At 42.8% G+C, this 20,896-nt stretch overlaps 1 protein-coding gene across 1 annotated transcript in view; it reads right to left on the bottom strand.

Moving 5' to 3' along the window:
- Window positions 1–16,060: 16,060 nt before the first annotated feature.
- The window catches only part of Ugt50B3 (UDP-glycosyltransferase family 50 member B3), a 36,294-nt gene continuing 31,458 nt past the window's right edge, over window positions 16,061–20,896 (bottom strand). The window contains exons 3-5 of the mRNA XM_086828093.1: window positions 17,469–17,765; window positions 16,626–17,413; window positions 16,061–16,572 (exon numbers count right to left, since the gene is read on the bottom strand). Coding sequence (XP_086684219.1) covers window positions 16,404–16,572; window positions 16,626–17,413; window positions 17,469–17,765 — 1,254 coding nt within the window. The 3' untranslated portion in view covers window positions 16,061–16,403. The remainder of the gene's footprint in view (window positions 16,573–16,625; window positions 17,414–17,468; window positions 17,766–20,896) is intronic.

Raw genomic sequence — 20,896 nt, 5'->3', positions numbered from 1 at the left:
ACCCCTCTCCCCCATGTTCGAAGATCCATCCGATTTGCTGGCCCTCACACCAGGCCATTTCCTAATTGGAGGGCCGTTGCTTTCCACGGCTGAGCCCGACATAAAAGGCGAAGCAAAATCGATACTGAATCGATGGCAACATTTGAAGGCCCAACACCAGCAGTTAAGTGCATGATGGAAAGAGGAGTATTTAAAAGAGCTCCACAAACGCAACAAGTGGCAATTTCCGACCACGAATCTCAAAATAGACGATATAGTAGCCGTCAAGGATGACAATCTGCCACCGAACGAGTGGCGGCTCGGGAGAATCGTTTCGATTTGTCCGGGCGCTGACGGCCGAGTTCGAGTGGTGGAGATCCGTACGGCGCGCGGCACAATAAAACGGCCCGTCCACAAAGTCATCCGCCTCCCTGGGGAGAGTAAAGTCCCCTACGTGTCCAATGAGGAAAATATTTCCGTTTCCAACCACATAACCGACTCCCATTAAAGTTTTTCTTTTTCGTTTTCCCGCAGAACAACTCGACATCATGGTGCCGCGTCCTCGAACCGCCGAAACCCTGGACAGCAGACGTTCACGAGGTATTAACTCCTACCGCTGCCGAGTCTGCCGGGGAATCCATCCTCTTCGGAAGTGCAAGAGGTTCCTGAAACTGAGCACTGAAAAGCGCCTTCGAGCAGTACTGATCAACAAGTACTGCTCGAACTGCCTCGCCCACCAACATTCAGAAGGAACGTGTCGCAGCACCGATGGCTGCAAAAAGTGTGGCGAGAGCCACCATACGCTACTGCATCTGAAAAAAAGCCGAAAAGCCGACTTGTTCATCGCCACCAGCACCTCCTTCGAAACGCACGGCGAGGGAGCCACGGCCGTCCGTGATGACCGTCTCCAGGTCTCCGTCGCCAGCCATCGAGGCAACCCGTCTTGCGGCCTCCACTCCATCCTCGTCAGTGGCAGCATTGCTGCACCAAAAGGTCATCCATGTGCTCCCGACGGCCTGCGTCGTGCTTGATACTGAGAAGACGACGTTTGAGATGGGGGCCATGATTGACCCGTGCATGGCGGTCAGCTCCATTGACCGGTCGCTGGCGGCGGCGTATAGGCTACCGACAGTGGAAGCAGGAAAAGACGAGGTCTGCTCGGCGAACATCCGGTCCCGGACCGGCAGTTTCAGCCTCGAGGTGATTTTGAGGCTCGATCCCAGCCTCAAGATCAGAACTCATACACGGACTCTGAGCGACGCCACCCGGGCGAAGTTTGATGACATCCGCCTCGATGATCCCTTGTTCCATCGTCCAGCGACAATCTCCCTCGTGTTGGGATCTGACTTGTATCCAAAGCTGATCCAACCGGGGTTCCTGAAATTGGACGAGGGATTGCCCGTCGCCCAGAGCATCGTGTTCGGATGGACCGTCTCCGGAGCATGCCGAGAGGCCTAACGCGGTCCTGCGTGCGCAAGGGGGGGGGGGGGGGGGAGAATGGTCCCGCCACGAGGGCGCTTAATTTTGAGCAGCAGTGTGGGAGCACGAGCTTTCGCTCTCGCTGCTCCCGGTCGTCGCTCGCTCCCTCTTGTCTCGTAACCGATGGCGACTCCACGGTCCTAGCAGCCCTTGAGCGGGGCTTTAGTTTCAGTTCTAATAACAAGTGAAACAACAACAACATTCAATCAACTCCTGCCATCGGCCGCCGACAAATTATTGGTTTGACGACGGCTACAGATGTTTGGACACCATCCGCCCACTCCTTTTCAGTATGGTTGTAAATACAATCCCTCGCCTAACACTACCGATTCCATTTTTCTATTATGCCTCTGGTTTTCCTCAAGTTTTGCATTTGCCATCTTTGGCAAAGGCCTAGGGCTGTTAAAATAGGTACCAATGGTAAAAATCCACCAATTTTAGGGACAGCTGTTACCCGTGAAATTACAACATTTTTCCTACACCTCATAAAGTAAGATACTGAAGAGCGAGCCACTTTTACTGTTTATTATGTACTTATTCAATAAGTCAAGAGATTTATTCTTTCGCAATTCGATTGTTGCCTTTCTGATGATTGAGGTAAGAGTTTTTTTTATAACTTTCTTTTTCTGCTGCTTTGTTCCCATCCCAAATATTTTCTTTAGCTCACGTTGGTCACAAAATATGTTGCAGCTCTTTCACTAATACTGCTATTCAATGCTTTTACACGATCCCAAGCCCTAACAATTAAGATGGAGTCTGCTTTATGTCATTCACTCAAGTCCTTGCTATTTGAACATGATATGTCGTGTTCCCGACAAGCCTCATCTAAACCGTTGATCCCTCGGTCACCACGAAGTAATCGTTTCTCAAGGTTTGTGCCAGGTTCACAGTAATTGTACCCAGGTATATGAGCCTCAAAGGGTAAAGTGTTTCACATTTGATTTATGACTGATTATATTATAAAAATGTTTCCCCATTTTATATCAATCTCAATTAACGAATGATTGTCCTCGAATGAAGAACTTATCTTTAAATCATGCGTTTATTAAGACAAAATAAAAGTATCACAGTAAGAAACATAGATAGTGGTGTACATGGTGAAATTACTCATCCACGACACAGTTCATTGTTACCAAACACAATTAGAGCTTTAATTGTTGGACCATCCAATCGTGGAAAAAACAATGTGATGATAAGTCTTATCGAAAGTCCAAATGGAAATTTGAAAATATTTATTCAAAGAGTTTGTTCCAACCAAAATATCATTATTTGGAAAATTTTGTGAAACCAATACGAGGAATGGGATATTACACATTTTTGTCAAATGATAGTGTTTTGTCACCGGAAGAAGCAAAAAACAATTTCATTTTGATATTTTATGATAGCGCATCCGAAAAATAAGATAATATTAGAGATTATTTTTGTATGGGACGAGATAGGAAGATTGATTCATACTATTTAGCTCAAACGTATACACATATTCCGAAACATTTAATTCGAGACAACGCGAATTTTATTATAATGTTTAAACAGGATGACTTAAACATGCGTCGTATATATCGAGATCATGTCAACAGCGATATGCATTATAATTCATTCCTGAATATATCAAGAAGGTGTTGGGATTCAGAAAGGATTCGATCAGTTTATTATTCTCGAATAAATAATAATATAAGTATAATAAAGTTATTGAAAACAAAAAAGGAAGCTAATTTCGGCACGCCGAAGTTTATATACCATTGCAGATAGAACTTCGATGACTTGGAATCCACACAATATAAATTAAATATATTGAGGTTAAAAAACTACAAAGGAATCTCACTTTGGCACCCCGAATTTTATATACCGTTGCATACATATAGAGCTTCAATGACTGGGAATCCATAAAATATAAATTATATATATATTTATTTAGAAACAATGAAGTAATACCTGCTTTCATTTTATTCACCTATACATATTATATTAACAGTTTTACATTCACAGATTTTCTTTTTTCCTCTACATCTAACTATCGGTTGTATGGCACCTATATGATATAGTAGTCCGATTTTCATTCAAGTTGACATAAAATTTTAGACTAATATAAAATGGCTATATCTCAAATTTGATGAAAATCTGTTGAAAACTGAATATGTTATAATTTTTAATTGTTTTAATTTCTCGATCGTTCCTATGGGAGGATATTGTAGTCCGATTTTATTAAAATTTTACACATAATTGTTGAGTAATATGAAATGGCTACATCTCAAATTTGATAAAATTCTGATAAAAACTGAAAAAGTTATAATTTTTAATTGTATTATTATTGACAAAAATCTGTTGAAAACTGAGAAAGTTATAATTTTTAATGGTATTAATTTCTCGAACGTTTCTATTGCAACTATGTAGGTATATGATATAGTAGTTCGATTTTCATATTACTTTACACAAAATTGTAGAATAATATGAAATGGCTATAGTTTAAGTTTTATAAAAAGCTGTTTAAAACTGAACAAGTTTTAATTTTTAATTGTATTAATTTCTCGATCGTTTTACACAAAACTGTATAAGATTATAAAATGGCAACATCTTAAGTTTTTATTTTTAATGGTATTAATTTGATTGAAAACTGAAAAAGCTATAATTTTTTATTGTATTAATTTCTCGATCGTTCCTATGGGAACTATATTATATAGAAAATACATACATAAAACTTTACACAAAAATGTAAAGTAATATAAAATGGCTATATCTCAAATTTGATTAAATTCTGTTGAAAACTGAAAATGTTATAATTTTTTTTGTAAAAATTTTCCGATCATTCCTATGGAAGCTATATGATATAGTCGTCCGATCCGGCCCGTTCCGAGTGAGAGTATATAGAAGACTAACTACAAAGTCTCATTCAGATAGCTTCAAAACTGAGAAACTAGTTTGCGTAGAAACGGACAGATGGACAAACGCACAGACGGACAATCGGACAGACGGACATGGCTTGATCGACTCGGCTGTTGATCCTGATCAATAATATATATATACATTATATAGTCGGAGGTGCCTCCTTCAGTGCGTTGCAAACTTCTGACCGATATTATAATACCCTGCATTTGTTTAAAAAGACAGTTCAGGATTAAGCTTCATAATGAGTACATCGCTAACAATTGCTTTAAACAATTGCTTTAATAATTGGTGGAAACACATCTGTACTAAGCGAACATTTTTTCCTCAAATTGAGTTAAATCGTAATTATGAATGTGCTCTAATCGACTTTTATACATTCAATTCTATGCCGAATGTGGATAAGGGGAATAATCTATTTCAAATTGAAAACAAAGTCATAGAAATACATATAGGCTCATATGAGTTTGGGGATATAATAAAATATATTTTTAATAAGCTCAAGGAATATGAACTTCAAAATAGTGTAACAATTGAATGTAACACCAATACTTTACAAGTTCAAGTTGTTACTAAAAAAGAGACAGTATATTTTAATCATGAACGACCAATTGGACGATTATTTAGATTTAATAAGCGTAAATTAAGACCAAATGAAAATGAAATTTACATCTCGGATAACCCTGTAAATATTTTAAAAATAAATTCTGTTAGATTGGAGTGTAACATTGTTAGTGAATCATATGTGGGGAATACACCAAATCATGTGCTTCATGAATTTGGAATCAATGTTCCGCCTGGATATAAAATGAACATTACACCACGAAACTTGATTTATTTACCTGTCAACACCAGCGGAATAAGCACACTCGAAATACGGATAACTGATCAAAACGGAGAATTAATTAATTTGCGTGGAGAAACTGTATCAATTCGTCTTCACTTACGATCAACAGAATGATTATTTATCATGTGTGTTTTTTTCTTGCGCTCTCGTTTTGTGTTAAAGTTTCAATCTAACCACCGGGGTTAACTTAAATTTTCTAATTTGTGTTTATAACTTCCCGTTCACTTCGCGTGTGCATGCAGCTATCCTAATTTTGTGTATATAATTGGTTTTATTCTTCAATTTAGTTGTGCTGCTAGTGCTAGCTTTTGCATTTTTTTAATTCCTTTTTGTGCCTTCTTCGTTTAGCTTTTGTTTGCGCCGTCGCAACAGCTAAACGTTTCATCTATTTATCTCCCACGCTCTCCAACTCTCTCGCTTAAGTTGTGCCGCTGCACTTCTTATCTTATCTAATCTATTACGCTCTCCCGCTCTCTCGCTCTCGCTTCTTTCTTCATAACTCTGTTGTTCTTTTTTTTTCAATTGAAAGTACAGTGGTAAGTCGCTATAATGTCCTCAAACATTGTCTGTTCTGTTAAAACCTGCAAAAAGGCAATTGCTGCAGGTGACCTTACAATCGGCTGCTGGCTGTGTGACAACGTCATGCACGCCAAGTGTATTGGAGTTGCAGCTCGGACGGTGGACGATGTAAGGAAAAACATCGGCCTACGTTACTGCTGTGAGGCCTGTCGCGATGTAGAAAGGGAAATGACGTCTTTCATGCGGCAAACCAAAAGCGGTTTTAAGGGCATTTTAACGAGTTTTCGTAAAACTCTTGATATGTTCTTGGCGCTGGACACCCAATTTAATAGCCTTACGCTATTAAATGAGTCTCCTAGGCGCAAAAAAACTGCTATTGGTGGGCAGCATGTAGACGGACCCCAACTACCCGCAACAGGCTCTCAGCAGCAGCCTCCCACGGCACAGCCCTCGACCTCAGCATTAATTCCAAGAGTGCTGAGATCGAGCGCTAGGAAAGATTCGGTATCCGAATGTGCAGCGGGAGTGTCCGTACCGCCGGTGATTTCTGTTGTATCCCCTGGGGGGTCGCAAATATTGACCCCTCAAAGTCCCGTGCACACACCATTATCTACCCAGGGTGTTAGGCCCGGAATACCGGCCGACAATGGCACGGCAGATAACCAATCTGCCTTTCCAAAAGCCCTTATAGCTGTTCCACCAACGAGACATATTTTTGTCTCGCGGCTCTCCCCTGATCAAACATCGGAAGATGTTCTCGCCTTTATACAAGGCAAAACCAGAGCCGAAAAATTAAGATAAAGGTGGAAAAGTTTAAATTTTCTTACGCAAAGGACATTTCATCTTTCAAGATAAATGTCCCTAACGAGCTCTTTAACACTATTTGCTCTCCCAACTTCTGGCCAGAGTACATAGTTATTCAAATTATTTGAAAATATTATCACCCCTCATTTACAGCACCTTTGTAGATCGGTTATTTCTCCATGTCAACATGGTTTTATTAAGCGAAGATCAACAACAACAAATCTTTTGGAGCTCTCTTCCTATATTATAAAGGGCTTCCATAATAATTGTCAGACAGATGTAATCTATACTGATTTCAGTAAAGCATTTGACTCTGTTAATCATTCTCTCCTCGTTAGAAAACTCGATTCAATGGGTTTTCCAAGTGATCTTCTTAATTGGATCTCTAGTTATTTGAATGGCAGGACGCAAAAGGTCCTCTTTAAGAATAATTTATCCAATATTCTAAGGGTTACATCTGGTGTCCCGCAAGGAAGCCATTTGGGACCCTTATTGTTTACATTGTTCATAAATGACCTGCCCAAAGTCTTGACTAACTCCAGAGTACTTATGTACGCGGATGACGTCAAGCTTTGCGTGCAATACAATGACGTTGCCTGCCAGTCGGATTTACAAACAGATCTTAATAATTTTCAAACTTGGTGCCGTGTAAACTTATTAAACTTAAATGGCTCGAAATGCAAGCTAATGACATTCTCTCGTGTCGCTCCTAAGCTTGCTACTTACACGCTGAACGGCTGCTCTTTGGAAAGAATTAATACAGTTGACGATTTGGGCGTCCGCTTGGACCCAAAACTTGACTTTATTGATCATATTTCGTCTATGGTGAATAGGGCCAGGGGTGTGCTTGGATTTATTAAACGGTGGTCGAAGGAATTCAATGACCCCTATGTTACTAAATCCTTATATACTTCCTTAGTTCGTCCTATCCTAGAATATGGATGCTGCGTTTGGAGCCCTCAGTACGGCGTCCATAGTAAACGCATTGAGTCGGTTCAAAAGAACTTTTTACTTTTCGCTCTACGCGGTTTAAATTGGGATGCAAACCAAAGATTACCTTCCTACTCTAGTAGACTCCTATTAATAAACTTGCCGTCCTTAGCCAATCGTAGAACGATGCTAGGGATAACCTTTATTTTTAACCTTATCCATGGTGATGTGGAAAGTGCTGACTTGTTGGGTCAGCTTAATTTCCATGTACCATGTAGAACCACTAGATCCTATATCCCATTAGTGTTGCGCCACTGTAGGACCTCCTTTGAACTGCATGAACCTTTTAGAGTGTTATGTGCAAATTATAATGATTTGTACACACTAATCTCTAACGTAGATTCCCTTCCCAAATTAAAATCTTTGATATTAACATACTTAGTAAGCATGCAAGCTAACAATCTGGCAGCACGCCGGTAGTCAATTTTCCTCGTATTCTGTCCTATATTTTCCATCGCGCCTACTAACACCTAACCCAAACAGGCACGTGCCTGGTGTCATATGGGCCACTTGTATGTACTGACCTTAGTGCATCAACGTCCAAGATTATAATAAAAATACGTTACATAGCTCCTTTGATAACATTATTAAATCTACAGTTGAATTGAAAGCATCATCATCTTCAAAATCATTATCAAAATCAACCCGAGCTCCTTCAAATCAACGCCGAATCTCACATTAAAAAATAAATTGATTTTAAAATCATTGGGATTTAATATTAAATAAGACTTACAAATATTATTCAAATTAATGAGATTTTTCATGCTCAAGAAAAACCTTTCAATGATGAAATCATTGTTAAAAAAGAACTTCAAGCCATCAAAATGATGTCACTAGAAAATAAAACCAAATCCACAACCTCTATTACAATACATCAACTTGTAATTAGAATAAATAATTTCATGAAAATGTTTATGAATATTTTTATAAGAGGATGTCTGATACACCACTGGTTTCAAATATACATGGACAACATTTCACATCTTGCTGTTGGGCGAATGATAATGCCAACAATCGTGTCGATACGTGCGCCTGCCATTTTTACATCTTCTGGTCGATGAAAGAAAGGGTGGTGAGGGTGATCGCAAGATGAAGGGTTGTACAGTTCATCATGCAGTCATTTATCTAGGCTCACGCCTTTTTGCTGCTGGACAAGCTTATGAATAACTTAGTCGTGTAAGATCCTTAGACGGTATTCGCATTGAAGAACTTGATTGTTCAGAGTTAACAGGAAAAACTCCATGTAACAAAGAGGCCTTAAATGAAATAATGAGATTACGAAATAGAAAAATTAATTATCGATAAATCGAACTGTGTCCTATTGATGACATGCGGTACTGCAGGGTACGTACAGAAATTTGCACACGCAAACAAACGTGCGAGCGCTTGTACACATATACACACATACACAGAAACGAGAGCACAACACAAAGAAACGCACCCTTGCTCATCGTTCCACGGTCGATCTGTCACTGAAAAGTTAATTCTTGTTGTGCTCGGTTTCGAACGAATGCTCGAACTCAAAACAGCCGAACGCACTCTGGGGTTTTAGACATTTCGTTCGGGTGCTCTGGCTCAGCCGTTTATGTGATAGTACTTTTTTTGTACTGTTTGACTTCTCTATGTATTTCTTGCTTAGTGTTGATATACATAATGTTTAAATACATGCGTGACGAGATATTCTGCAGCTGTTAATCTAATAATTTTTTGTAAATATCAGAGATTTTCTTTTATATTTTATGTTCACAGAAATACATTTATCATTGTTTGTAAACATGTACATTGTTAAACATGTACTTGGCGAGACATTGTACAGTGAAACTGTTATTTGTAGGAGTTTTCTATATTTTCATAATTCTGCCCTTAGAATAAATATAACATTGATTATAGATGCACCCCACGCTTTTAACTCTGAATTTAGTGATCTTGTTTAAAATTATATACTATTGCTCTGGATTAAATAATTTTGTTTGCAATTATAAATTATTTTCTTCTTTTTAGTTCGGTTATTTATAAAAGCGTGTTTTTTTTCTTTTTTTTTTTCTTTTATTTATTTACTGTGTTAAGCTAGAAACACACGATGCAAACAATTTGCAGCAAGTTGAAAATAATTTGCAGCAAAAGTTTGCACAAATGGGTTCACCTATGCAAACATTGCAAGAAATTTTCTTGCACCAATAAATTTTTGTTTTGCACGCAAACTTTTGCATAGCTATTTCGACTGACGCAACCAAGATGGCGGTAAAAGAATGTATACAGACGACAAGCAACAAATATTGCTGCAAGAAAACTTTGCAAGTTCTTTGTTTGCAGCAAAATGTTTTCACTTGTGTTTATATTTTGCATCGTGTGTTTCTAGCTTGAGGGTAGCGATCCTGCCCGCAAAGAGTACTTATCGGAGCCCAAATATTTTTCACGTCGCTGGCGAAAAAATTAACTCGTCAGTGTTGAAAATTCAAAGGCTTGGGAGTCGTGGTATGTATTTCAGCGTCAGCTTTTATTCGCTGCTTACAAGAAACTAAAAACTTAACTTAGAACCGAGCTCCCGGTCGCTTTGCATCGTTAAAGCGAGAGGGGAGATCGGCAAACTTAACTTAGAACCGAGCTTCCGGTCGCTTTGCATCGTTAAAGCGAGAGCGGGAGATCGGCAATAGTTGGAGTGCGAGAGCAAGCCGGGGACAGAAAGCTCGCTCCTGAACAGAATCGGCACAGTGCGCCCCTCACGTAAACATCCTGCCCCCCTTGCAATCGCTCGGGTTGCAACAGGGTCGTTGCAACTATGGCTGATGGCAGGCTCCAGACACGACCCAACCGAAGACGGTGCTTTGGGCCACTTGCAGGCCATCCTGGATTTTCAGGAAGCCGGGCTGCATCACTCTCGAATACATATCCGCGCATAGGACTACGAAGATGGTCGCCGGTAGATGGAAACGCTCGTCGGCCAGAGTGATGTCGCGGAAGTGGGCCCGCACCGTCTCGCTAAGCTCCCGGATTGGAGTGCGGAAGTCGAAACGGACATTCCTTTCCGTCTTGGAGCCCACAGTGACCGAACAAATTTGTTCGCCGCCAACGTTAGTGGTGGGTAGACGGAAGCTAACAGCCAGCGACGCGTGGTAGCAGCTCGTAGGCGTGCACGGGTCGATGAGCGCGTCCGTGTCGAAGGTGCGCGCTCTGGTGACAATCCGTACCAGCGCGGTCGGAAGGACATTGACACTGTGTCGCTGCAGCAACGTTGACAGCGTCGGCGCTGAGGCCGCACTCGGCGGGCGCCCCTGGCCAATGGTGGACGGTTGCCTTTGCGCGACGGACGATGGTGTACGGGCGGGGGTCGACCGTGGAGTAGCGGAGACCGTCCGAGAAGCGGCTGCAGATTGCCGAGAAGGGGCGACAGTGTCCCGAGACCGGCGCGCATTCTGCCGCAGCTGGCGTGGAGCCAGTGGTCGCTCGGATAGGTGAAGCAGAGTATGATAGTCCTGGCCACACGTTTTGCTGCAGTCCCCTCGTTGACACGCTCCGTCCGAATGCTCGTGGGCCAAACAGCTGGGACAGTATCGGTTAGCGGGGACGGCCAGTAGACGCTTCTCAGCACTCAGGCGCAGAAAACGACGGCATTTTCGTAGTGGGTGGATCTCCCTGCAGACTCGGCAACGGTAGGACCGGTAGGTAGGATGGCGATGCGTGGACGCATCGTGCTGGGTATGACTGCCGAAATGACGAAGAACAATGAAGGAATTAGTATTGTGCGGATGTTGACCACACGAACACGGCCGTCGGATCCTTGAAACACCGCATCGACTCTTTCTAACCGCCATTCATTGGACGGAAGGTTGTCTTCTTAACAACCACCAAGTCCCCTACACGGAGGTCTCTTGAAGGGGCTCGCCACTTATTCCATTTATGAAGTTCCATGAGGTACTCTTCCTTCCACCGCAGCTGAAATTGCTGCTAGAGAGCCTTCATGAGCTGCCACCTGGACGTTGTGCCTCTCTTTATTTCGGGTTCCACCGTGGCTAGGGATGGCTCTCGAACAAGAAAGTGTCCAGGAGTAAGTGCCAACAAGTCGGCGGGGTCTTCGGACAGGGGGGCGATCGGGCGCGAATTCAGGCATGCTTCGATTCCCGCCAAGAGCGTGGACAGCTCTTCAAACGTGTATTTGCGCGTGGCCTTATAGGACAGGGTCTTAAAGCTCTTAACGCCTGCCTTCCACAGGCCTCCCATGTAGGGGGCTCCCGGAGGAATGAAATGCCAGAGGTTTTTCCGTTGTCCGATTTAACTTGGCGGGGGAATCCTCTGAGGGACACGAAACGGGCGAAAGCAGCGAGAAATTTTTCGATCGTAAGGTCGGACGTAGGCTCTAAATGGATAGCCTTAGTAGTGAAGCATACAAACACTAGAACATACCCCTTTGTAATCAAACAGGCTCGGCCCGTGTAGTTCTTGATGTCGAAGGGGCCGGCGTAGTCCATACCGGTGTAGGTGAAGGGACGAGAGAACGACTTCCTCTCCTTAAGCAACTCTCCCATAAGTTGCGCCTGCACCTTCTTCTTGTGGATGACACACACCTTGCACGAATAGATGACTGATTTGACCAAATTCCTCACCCTCGGAATCCAGAATCTTGAACAGATCAGGAGGATTGTCAGGTAATTACCGCCGTGTAGCGTTATGCGATGCGTAAAGTGGACAAGAAGGCAAGACAGATGGCAGTTGTACGGAAGGATTATAGGGTGCCGCTCGTCATATTGGAGAAATCTTTCTCCTTTTAGATCTTCATCGTGTCAAGCCAGATTATTCGCCAGGTCCCGACGGAATTCCCGGCTGTGAGCACAGGTATTGTGCCGACGCACTGTGCTATCCCCTTCTGAAGCCATTTGTGACCCTTATTGTTTACATTATTTATATATGACCTACCCAAAGTCCTTGACCAACTCAAGAGTGCTTATATACGCGGATGACGTCAAGCTTTGCGTGCAATACAATGACGTTGCCTGCCAGTCGGATTTACAATCAGATCTTAATAATTTTCAAACTTGGTGCCGTGTAAACTTATTAAACTTAAATGGCTCGAAATGCAAGCTAATGACATTCTCTCGTGTCGCTCCTAAGCTTGCTACTTACACGCTGAACGGCTGCTCTTTGGAAAGAATTAATTCTGTTGACGATTTGGGCGTCCGCTTGGACCCAAAGCTTGACTTTATTGATCATATTTCGTCTATGGTGAATAGAGCCAGGGGTGTGCTTGGATTTATTAAACGGTGGTCGAAGTAATTCAATGACCCCTATGTTACTAAATCCTTATATGCTTCTTTAGTTCGTCCTATCTTAGAATATGGATGCTGCGTTTGGAGCCCTCAGTACGGCGTCCATAGTAAACGCATTGAGTCGGTTCAAAAGAACTTTTTACTTTTCGCTTTACGCGGTTTAAATTGGGGTGCAAACCAAAGATTACCTTCCTATTCTAGTAGACTCCTATTAATAAACTTACCGTCTTTAGCCAATCGTAGAATAACCTTTATTTTTAACCTTGTCCATGGTGATGTGTAAAGTGCTGACTTGTTGAGTCAGCTCAATTTCTATGTACCATGTAGAACTACTAGATCTTGTATCCCATTAGTGTTGCGCCACTGTAGAACCTCCTTTGAACTACATGAACCTTTTACAGTCTTATGTGCAAATTATAATGATTTGTACACACCAATCTCTAACGTAAATACCCTTTCCAATTTAAAATCTATAATACTAACACACTTAGTAAACATTCAAGCAAACAACCTGGCAGCACGCTGGTAGTCAATTTCCTCGTATTCTGTCCTACATTTTCCATCTCGCCTCCTAACACCTAACCCAAACAGGCACGTGCCTGGTGGCATACGGGCCACTTAAATGTACTGACCGTAGTGCATCAACGTCCAATATGTGAGGCGGTAAACTATTTGGCATTGACATTCAGGAGGCGATTAGATCCATGTAATCGTCAGCGGTCGGTTCCAAAAATGTACTGGCAAGCAGGGACGCACTAGAAATCCTGAGCACGACAACGTCAGTGCGAAGCTACTGGGTTCCCAGCCACCAGGGCACCAAATGAAATCGCAGACGCACTTGTAAATGAAGGAGTCGGACTGGCTATCGATAAAATAGAAAACGTTCCACTCTCTCTAAGAACGCTCCAAGGCGAGTTAGAGAGATGGGCGGACATACGAGCAAATATCGGGTGGAGAGGAAACTCTTCTACTTGGAAAACATCAAAAATCATGTGCAAAGAGCGCAATGACAAACTCAGCCACTACGTTTTGCATCTATCCCGAAAGGGCTATTAGTGGGAATTCTAACGGGTCGTTGCCTGACTGCCGCGCATGCAGTCAGGTTGGGCATCACCAACAACAGCAACTGCAGGAAATGCGATGAATCTGAGGCAACCGAAACCTTGGAGCATCTCATCTGTAAGTATCCAGCCCTAAAGCAGGCAAGAGTAAAGCACTTAGGTGCCCCAGTACTGGCATCACTAGTAGATGCGTTCCTGCTTGCAGTACATTTTTGGAACTACCTACCTGATGGCGAAGACTTCCACCTAGAATAAGCTGCAATGGCTTGGTAGCTTATTCGAGAGCCTCATCTCGGAGTCTGTACAGTAAATGCCCGCTCCAACTCCTCCTTCCAGCTTGGAGCCGTCAGTGAAATTATTGAGGTGTCGAGCGTGGTCCTGAACCATATTCCAGTCTTCAGGTCCCATAAATGTTGATGTTTTCAAATCCGGGCAAGTTCTAGGCCTCATGTAGTCAGATACACTGCTCAAGGTTCGACCAATTGTACTGTGCCCGTCTCATTTTGTCGACATACTTTCTAGCGCTACTAGGCGTTGCGCAGCCTTTCCCACGGTCAGTTGCGCGTAGATGTCAATGGGATCAATTCCAATTAAAGTCTCTACTGGTTTTGTGGGAGTTGACCTTAGCACCCCAGATATGCAGAGCAGTGCATGCCGCTGGGTTCTCTCCATAAGCTTTTTGTAGGTCCTCTTTTTCATGGCTTGCTACCACACTAACCCCGTATAGAAATATTGGACGCACCATCGATATTTAGACCCAGTGCATAAGAGAGGGTGAGAGGCCCCATGTGCTGCTGAGCATCTTCTTGGATGCATATAGCGCAATGGTGGCCTTCTTCACCCTCTCTAGTACATTGGGTTTCCATGCCAGCTTGCTGGTATTTTACTTGGTATTTGACTTGTGTTTTCGGGGTCAGCCTGGTTAGGTCGTCGAGAGATTATTTCTTTGAACTTTCCCCAGTTAGTGTTCCGAGGGTTTTTTAAGATTGTTGGTTTTGGAGTGTGATCGAATTCGCATTGGAACTATATGTACCTGTGGTCTCTCCAGGACCTTCCAGTCTGATACCATGATACTTTGTCCCGCTACGAGTGTTATGTCTAGCACGTTGGTCGAGGTGGGGCCTACAAAGGTGTGTTCCTCCCACACGTTTGCTTTATAGAAATTGGTAGAGAGAATAAAGTCTTAAAGTGACTCACCTCTGTCGTTTATGACGGGGCTTCCCCATACGCTGTGGTGTGCATTGGCGTCTGCACCCACGATGAGTTGCTGGTCCTTTGGGCCAGGCTCTATCAGACTCCTGAGTTCTTTCGGTGGAGCTGTACTATAGTGTGCCATGTAGCAGGAAGCTACCATAAGGCGCTTCTTCTTGCATTCTAGCAGCACCACAGACATGTCCGAGCTGTAATGAGACATAAGGTTAGCTTGAAGACCCTTCCGTACGAGTACGGCGGTTCTGTTTCTGCTTACCGATGGTGTGTAGAACCCGTTGTAGTTTGAGGATTTTAGTCCGGCGACGGCATTGCCAGAGGTAATCCATGGCTGTTGGACTAGAGCTACATCGACGAACCATTACTCCATGGCAATAAGGAGTACCGCCGACGCTACCTTGCTCCTATGGAGATTTTGCTGCAGCACCCTTAGGGACATGGATACTGGGTTCAACTCCACTCGACTGGTTGACTATTATCGTCAGGTCACCGTCTTCCACCGCGGCTCGGTCATCTTGCTATTGTCATCGCTCCTGTCAATGATTGCCACTATCAAATGTCGTTTGGTCACTTCACTGGCTTTCGCGATTTTCTTTTCCTTTTGGGTTTTCGCCTTCATGGGGGGGGCCTGCTTCCTTGGGCACGCGTTGCCGCTTGATCGCCGGAGTGTCTTTTATAGCACTCTAGGCAGAGCGTTGCCGCATGGTGGCAAGCATCTCCTCCACCTTGTTGGCGAAACCGGTCGTTGATGCCATGTTGAAAAAGCTTGGTGAAGTGCAGCCTGCTCTCCTCGATGCTTTTCTCGGCCCAGTTGAGCTTTACCTTCTCCTCTTCGGAGAGGGCAGCCTTTGTCCAGAGCCAGTTTTGGATTCGAAGGGCAGCCTTCTACTGCGCCTTAGCCTTCTTCCCCTCGCTTGAACGCTGGTGCCTTGTATTGTACTTAGAGTGGAAAGAAAACAGGAACCGTATTCTGCAGCCGTATATGAATCCCAATAGCCTTTTAACTCAGATATTTAATAAAAACCAAAAGATTTTCGTAATTTACATTTTTTAACACGTCATATATTCGTTTAATTTTCGTAGATTGAAAGAACCTCAGGCGTATGTTAAAATAAGTATGCCATGACTAAATTGAATTTATAAGTGATGTATCGGCACAGTTTTATTTTCGAACTTTGGCTGGCTTTTCCTTTAATTAATTATATAGGTAAAACATATTTACAAGGTTTTAGCTGCCATCGATATTTAACAAAAAAAAAAAACAAAGAAAATTTATTTGCTCCTATTCTGAGGCTTGCTGAAGTAAACTTTGGCTGCTGCAGTACAATTTAAAACTTTCTTATTTCTAGGCATATATGTAAAGGCAGGCTTCAGTTAGAGCTTCTTAGGCTTCATTCCCGATTGGATTGGGGAAGTATACGTCGTGACTTGAATGCTTTGTACCTTCTCAGTCCGAAAATCAAGGCGTTTCAGTAAAATAAATAAGATGAAGGAAGCAAATAGATAAAGGGCGAAAACGTCTAGAAGATAGTACTGCCACCATCTGTGAACCAAGAAAAGTTATTTAATGTTTTAAAAAAAGATTAATTAATTTACGGCATATTTCGAGAAGGTGTCTGCAAATGATAAGCGCCCTTGTGACGAAGCACGTATTCAGTCCAGTATATGGCCGTCTCCAAGGCTGTCGAGCGCTGATCTAGTAAAAGATTCTGGCGATAGCGAGCTGCATTTTTATAACGCGGATCATGAATCACTTTCATGATTGCCTTATAAAGTTGATTAGTTGACAGAGACTCAAGATCCAGCTTGACGGCGTAGCCGTCTACCTCGGCTTTGGCAGAATTAACATCATGATCGCAGAATACTGGCATGGTTACGACTGGTACTCCGTGAAATACTGTCTCAAACATGCTAAGCAAGCCTCCGTGGGTGACAAATGCTCGTAATTTTGGATGACCCAATATGTCTTGCTGAGGAAGCCACCTTGAAAGTTTCACATTTGAAGTAAGATCCTGTATATCTGCAGCTCTGCCTTCGTACTTCCATAGCACATGATATGGCAAGTGGGCAAACGTTTTTACTAGCATGCGACGGAGCGATTCAGGCATATTCGCAGCTTTCACTGATGAGCCCATCGATACATAAATGAATCCTGAAACTCCAGAAGCGCCAATAAAGTCCTCTAGATCTTTGGGAAGTTTTCTAGCTCGTTTACAGTGAATGCAAGCAACCTCTGCCACATTTGGATTAAAGGCTCTAGGATATGACACCACTGCGTGCCCATTTTGGAGAATAAAGCTCACATTACGAGACATTTCATAAGGGTGCGGTATATGCTTGCCCAAATGATCCTGCAACACAAGATGAGTTCGCCGCATAACGTACTAGGAATAAAGTAGTTTTAAGGTTTGCTAAAATTTTAATTTAAGTTTTCCTCACCATGTGCAGAAGGTTTTGTCCAATTTGCATACCCGTGTTTATGGCCCGATTATAGATATTCATCGTGTCCGTAAATCGAGAATAAAAATTCGGAGTAACGGCATAGCTTGCAGGATTTCCTGCAATAGAGAGGCTACCGGTATAGAAGCCTACTGTGTTTATATACATAAACGGGATTTTAAGCTGGTACACCAATCCCAACGCGCATTCCGGGAAGGCTCCGTCTAATATGGCCAAGTCAAAGGTTCGAGTTGACAATTCTCTAGTTTCTGTGTCCCGAAGCATTGCGTCACACGACTGTCAGGAATAAATAAAATTGTGTTAAATTTAGGTTACAAGATAAATCGAAAAGATATTGTGATCAGAATTATTTTAATACACAATTCGTAGTACAAAGTAAATTTTATTTCCCACATGCCGATATTTATTTTTTTAGAAAAGAAATGTAACTAATCGATTTGTTTTGACTTTTGACTTAATACTCCTATCATTTTGTCTTTAATCACTATTATCAGACCAGCTATTTTAATGCAACACAAACGGAGGTAAGTATAAGCTCTCTGGTCCAGACTTCCTGCATCAGCAATGTTGAAAACAATTGGAAAAATTGTCACGCGCAGAAACCCATAGATAGATAAAAATATTGAATAGGATAATTAATATGAAAAATTAGTGGAATAAAAAAATTAATACGCAAAATATTTGATCGTGCACGAAGGGTAATACTGGTATGACAAATAAACATCTATAGGGCGGGTCACACCCGAGTCACAGTAATAAGGTCCGATTCACCGATTCTCGTGGAAAATTTGCGAGTCCCAAACTCTTCTTATCTAATAAAAGGCTTTCGAGTCCCAAATCTTCTCCCTCTCGTATAAGACTTTATAGTCCCAAAGTCATCTCGCACCTAAACTGTCTTCAGTCAGCAGGATCGCACCCCTGAACATTTGGTCCGTCGAGCCGGATTTTGAAAGGATATCCTTTCGCCATTTCTTCAGCAGTACAAGTCTATTCAGAACGTCTATTCAGTACGCCTATTATCGCTAACGATCTTCAAAAGTGGTCCAATCATTTACTTTCGGTCGCACTGTTGCAAGATTAACGTTTTTTGTTCGTATTTACTCCCAGTCCGAGACTTCCTGACACCACGGCAGTTGAGAAATTCCATTTTAGTTCGCCTCCGATCCTCGAAAATTGTCCATCTGTGTCCGCTTTGTGTGCGCCGCCATATCCCTCGCCGTTTCTTTCGATTCCCCGTTGCCCATTAGCTTGCTAATGGTCATGCACCATACACACACACGAATGCTAACCTCTTACACATACATAGTTCCGTCCATATAAAAGTTCGCCGTAAACAATGAAATTGTGTTGCGGGAAAAAGGGTCAAAATTAATATCGGACGGCCGGTGTGCACTTGTTTCGGCTGTTCACCTTGTTCGCCGAACAGTATATTCGTAATATATTTTCTGCCTCCGATTCCACGAAATACCCTCCGATAATATAATTCAAGAAATTAAAGTGAGCAAAGCGACACCAGTAAAACCCTAACACAAACGCAAGTCTTTTTTTAAATTGTTTTAAACTTAGCTTGTTGCTTTTGTTGCAGTTTAATTCTATGGGTCCCTCACATAAGCACCGGTTGCAATGTTTTTAATTTCACCACTACGACTTTAAACAATTAAACATTTTCTGCCGATCATTTCTGATATTAACAATTGGTTAGACAACTACCAACACAACCAAAATCTGAACTCCAACCCACACAGGTGCAACTGCGTTTGTTTTTTTTTTTTCACTTCGCCGCCGCAGCGGCCGTGTTTGTTGTTGTTGAAGTTGAGTTCATTGGGTCCCTCACATAAACGCAGTAAGCTTTTTCTGCGCGACCAAGAACCAAGGTTTTTAATTCCGCCGCCGCAGCGGCCGTGTTTGTTGTTGTTGAAGAGTTCATTGGGTCCCTCACATAAACGCAGTGAGCTTTTTCTGCGCGACCAAGAACCAAGGTTTTTAATTCCACATTTCCGGCGCTGAAATTATTAAATATGAACGGCTCATAATTTTCTTTATCAAAAATTGTTTTTTTCTTTGGTGTTTTGACGACGAGGAAAATCGACCAGCAACAGGCACTTTCCGCCTACCTCGCAACATATGTCTTTTTCTTGGCTTGTTTTCTGTAGTCGGTCGGCCGTCACAACGACGCCTCCCAACTCGCAGAACCGTTCAAGCATTCAACCGTTCTGTTCTCCTTTTTTCCTTTTTTTTTATTCGAGTGGTGGTGCCACTCGTGCTGCAATCGATCTGCGCCGGACGAGCGAAACAGAGTTTCGCTGCGGCACGCGCCTTTTCGAAACTCAAGTAAACAAGGCTTCACAGAAGAGTGTCCGCAATTTTATTATTTATTTTTTCCTCTTCGCTGTATACGGAAAATCTCAACAGACTTCCTTGATCCGAGTGACAGTCCTTGTGGCCGGATTCCATTTAATTATTTACACTTTTTTGGCGTCCCAGATCGAGCATTAGTGTGACTTACTTTCAGTTCACAAGCACTGATCAGCAGCATTCGATTCCGAGGATGCCCACGGGAGTCGATAAGAAACCGCATCCGATCCTATACAAACGGATAGTACAGATCCCAATCCGCATCTCAGTGGGCGTCTCAATTAAAGCCGATTCTCCCCTTATATGTACCAGGTTCATAGGGACTAAATCCGGGTCCTGTCGGAAAAGATGGAGAAGTGTTATAAAAGCTGCTCCGAACTGATCTCCGTGTCCGACGCCGGTACGGCCACTTCGACTGTGCTGGAATGAAAGTACAGCTACAGCTACTCCGTTTATTCAAGGTATGTTGCTCAGCTTCAGGAAATAATAGAAAGGGCTGCCACCCAGTCAACTCTGGCTTTCAGCAGTGGACACACACCCCCGTCCACTGGTTGTCGCTTACCACCAGTGGACACCGAGGTTTTCGTGGGTGACTATCTTCGTTGGCCAACCTTCACAAACCTGTTCACAACGATTTACATTCACAACTCACGTATCACCCCGCTCGAGAAATTGTGACGTGAGTGGTTGATCCGACTACATCAAGAGGTAGCAGCTTTGCCTGAACTGTTTTGCACGAGGTCATCAGCAACGGGAATGCACCAGTGCCCACAGCAGCTTCACGGGTACCATAGAAAAACAGTCAGATGTAAAAGTGTGTTTCGCTTCCGGCTCAGGAGCCGTCCTATTGGGCACCGCCCCTTTTAACGTGTGCCATTTGGGTTGCAGCTTCCAAGCGCTATCCTTAATAGATCGCGGGCAGAGGGGAACTTCATTATGGAACGGCTGTTCAACCAGATCAAGCTTCTCATTAAAATGATACAAGCCCAAATTTCCGGCCTTAATCAGTCTGTTTCCTCTCAGTCTACTGTAATTAATTGTTCCAAATACAT

Source organism: Drosophila serrata, unplaced genomic scaffold (genome assembly GCF_035046125.1).
Source record: "Drosophila serrata isolate PLE 108 unplaced genomic scaffold, ASM3504612v1 contig_14, whole genome shotgun sequence".
Classification (NCBI taxonomy): domain Eukaryota; kingdom Metazoa; phylum Arthropoda; class Insecta; order Diptera; family Drosophilidae; genus Drosophila; species Drosophila serrata.
The sequence above is the reverse complement of the archived record's forward strand: the minus strand, read 5'-3'. Positions and strand labels throughout refer to the sequence as shown.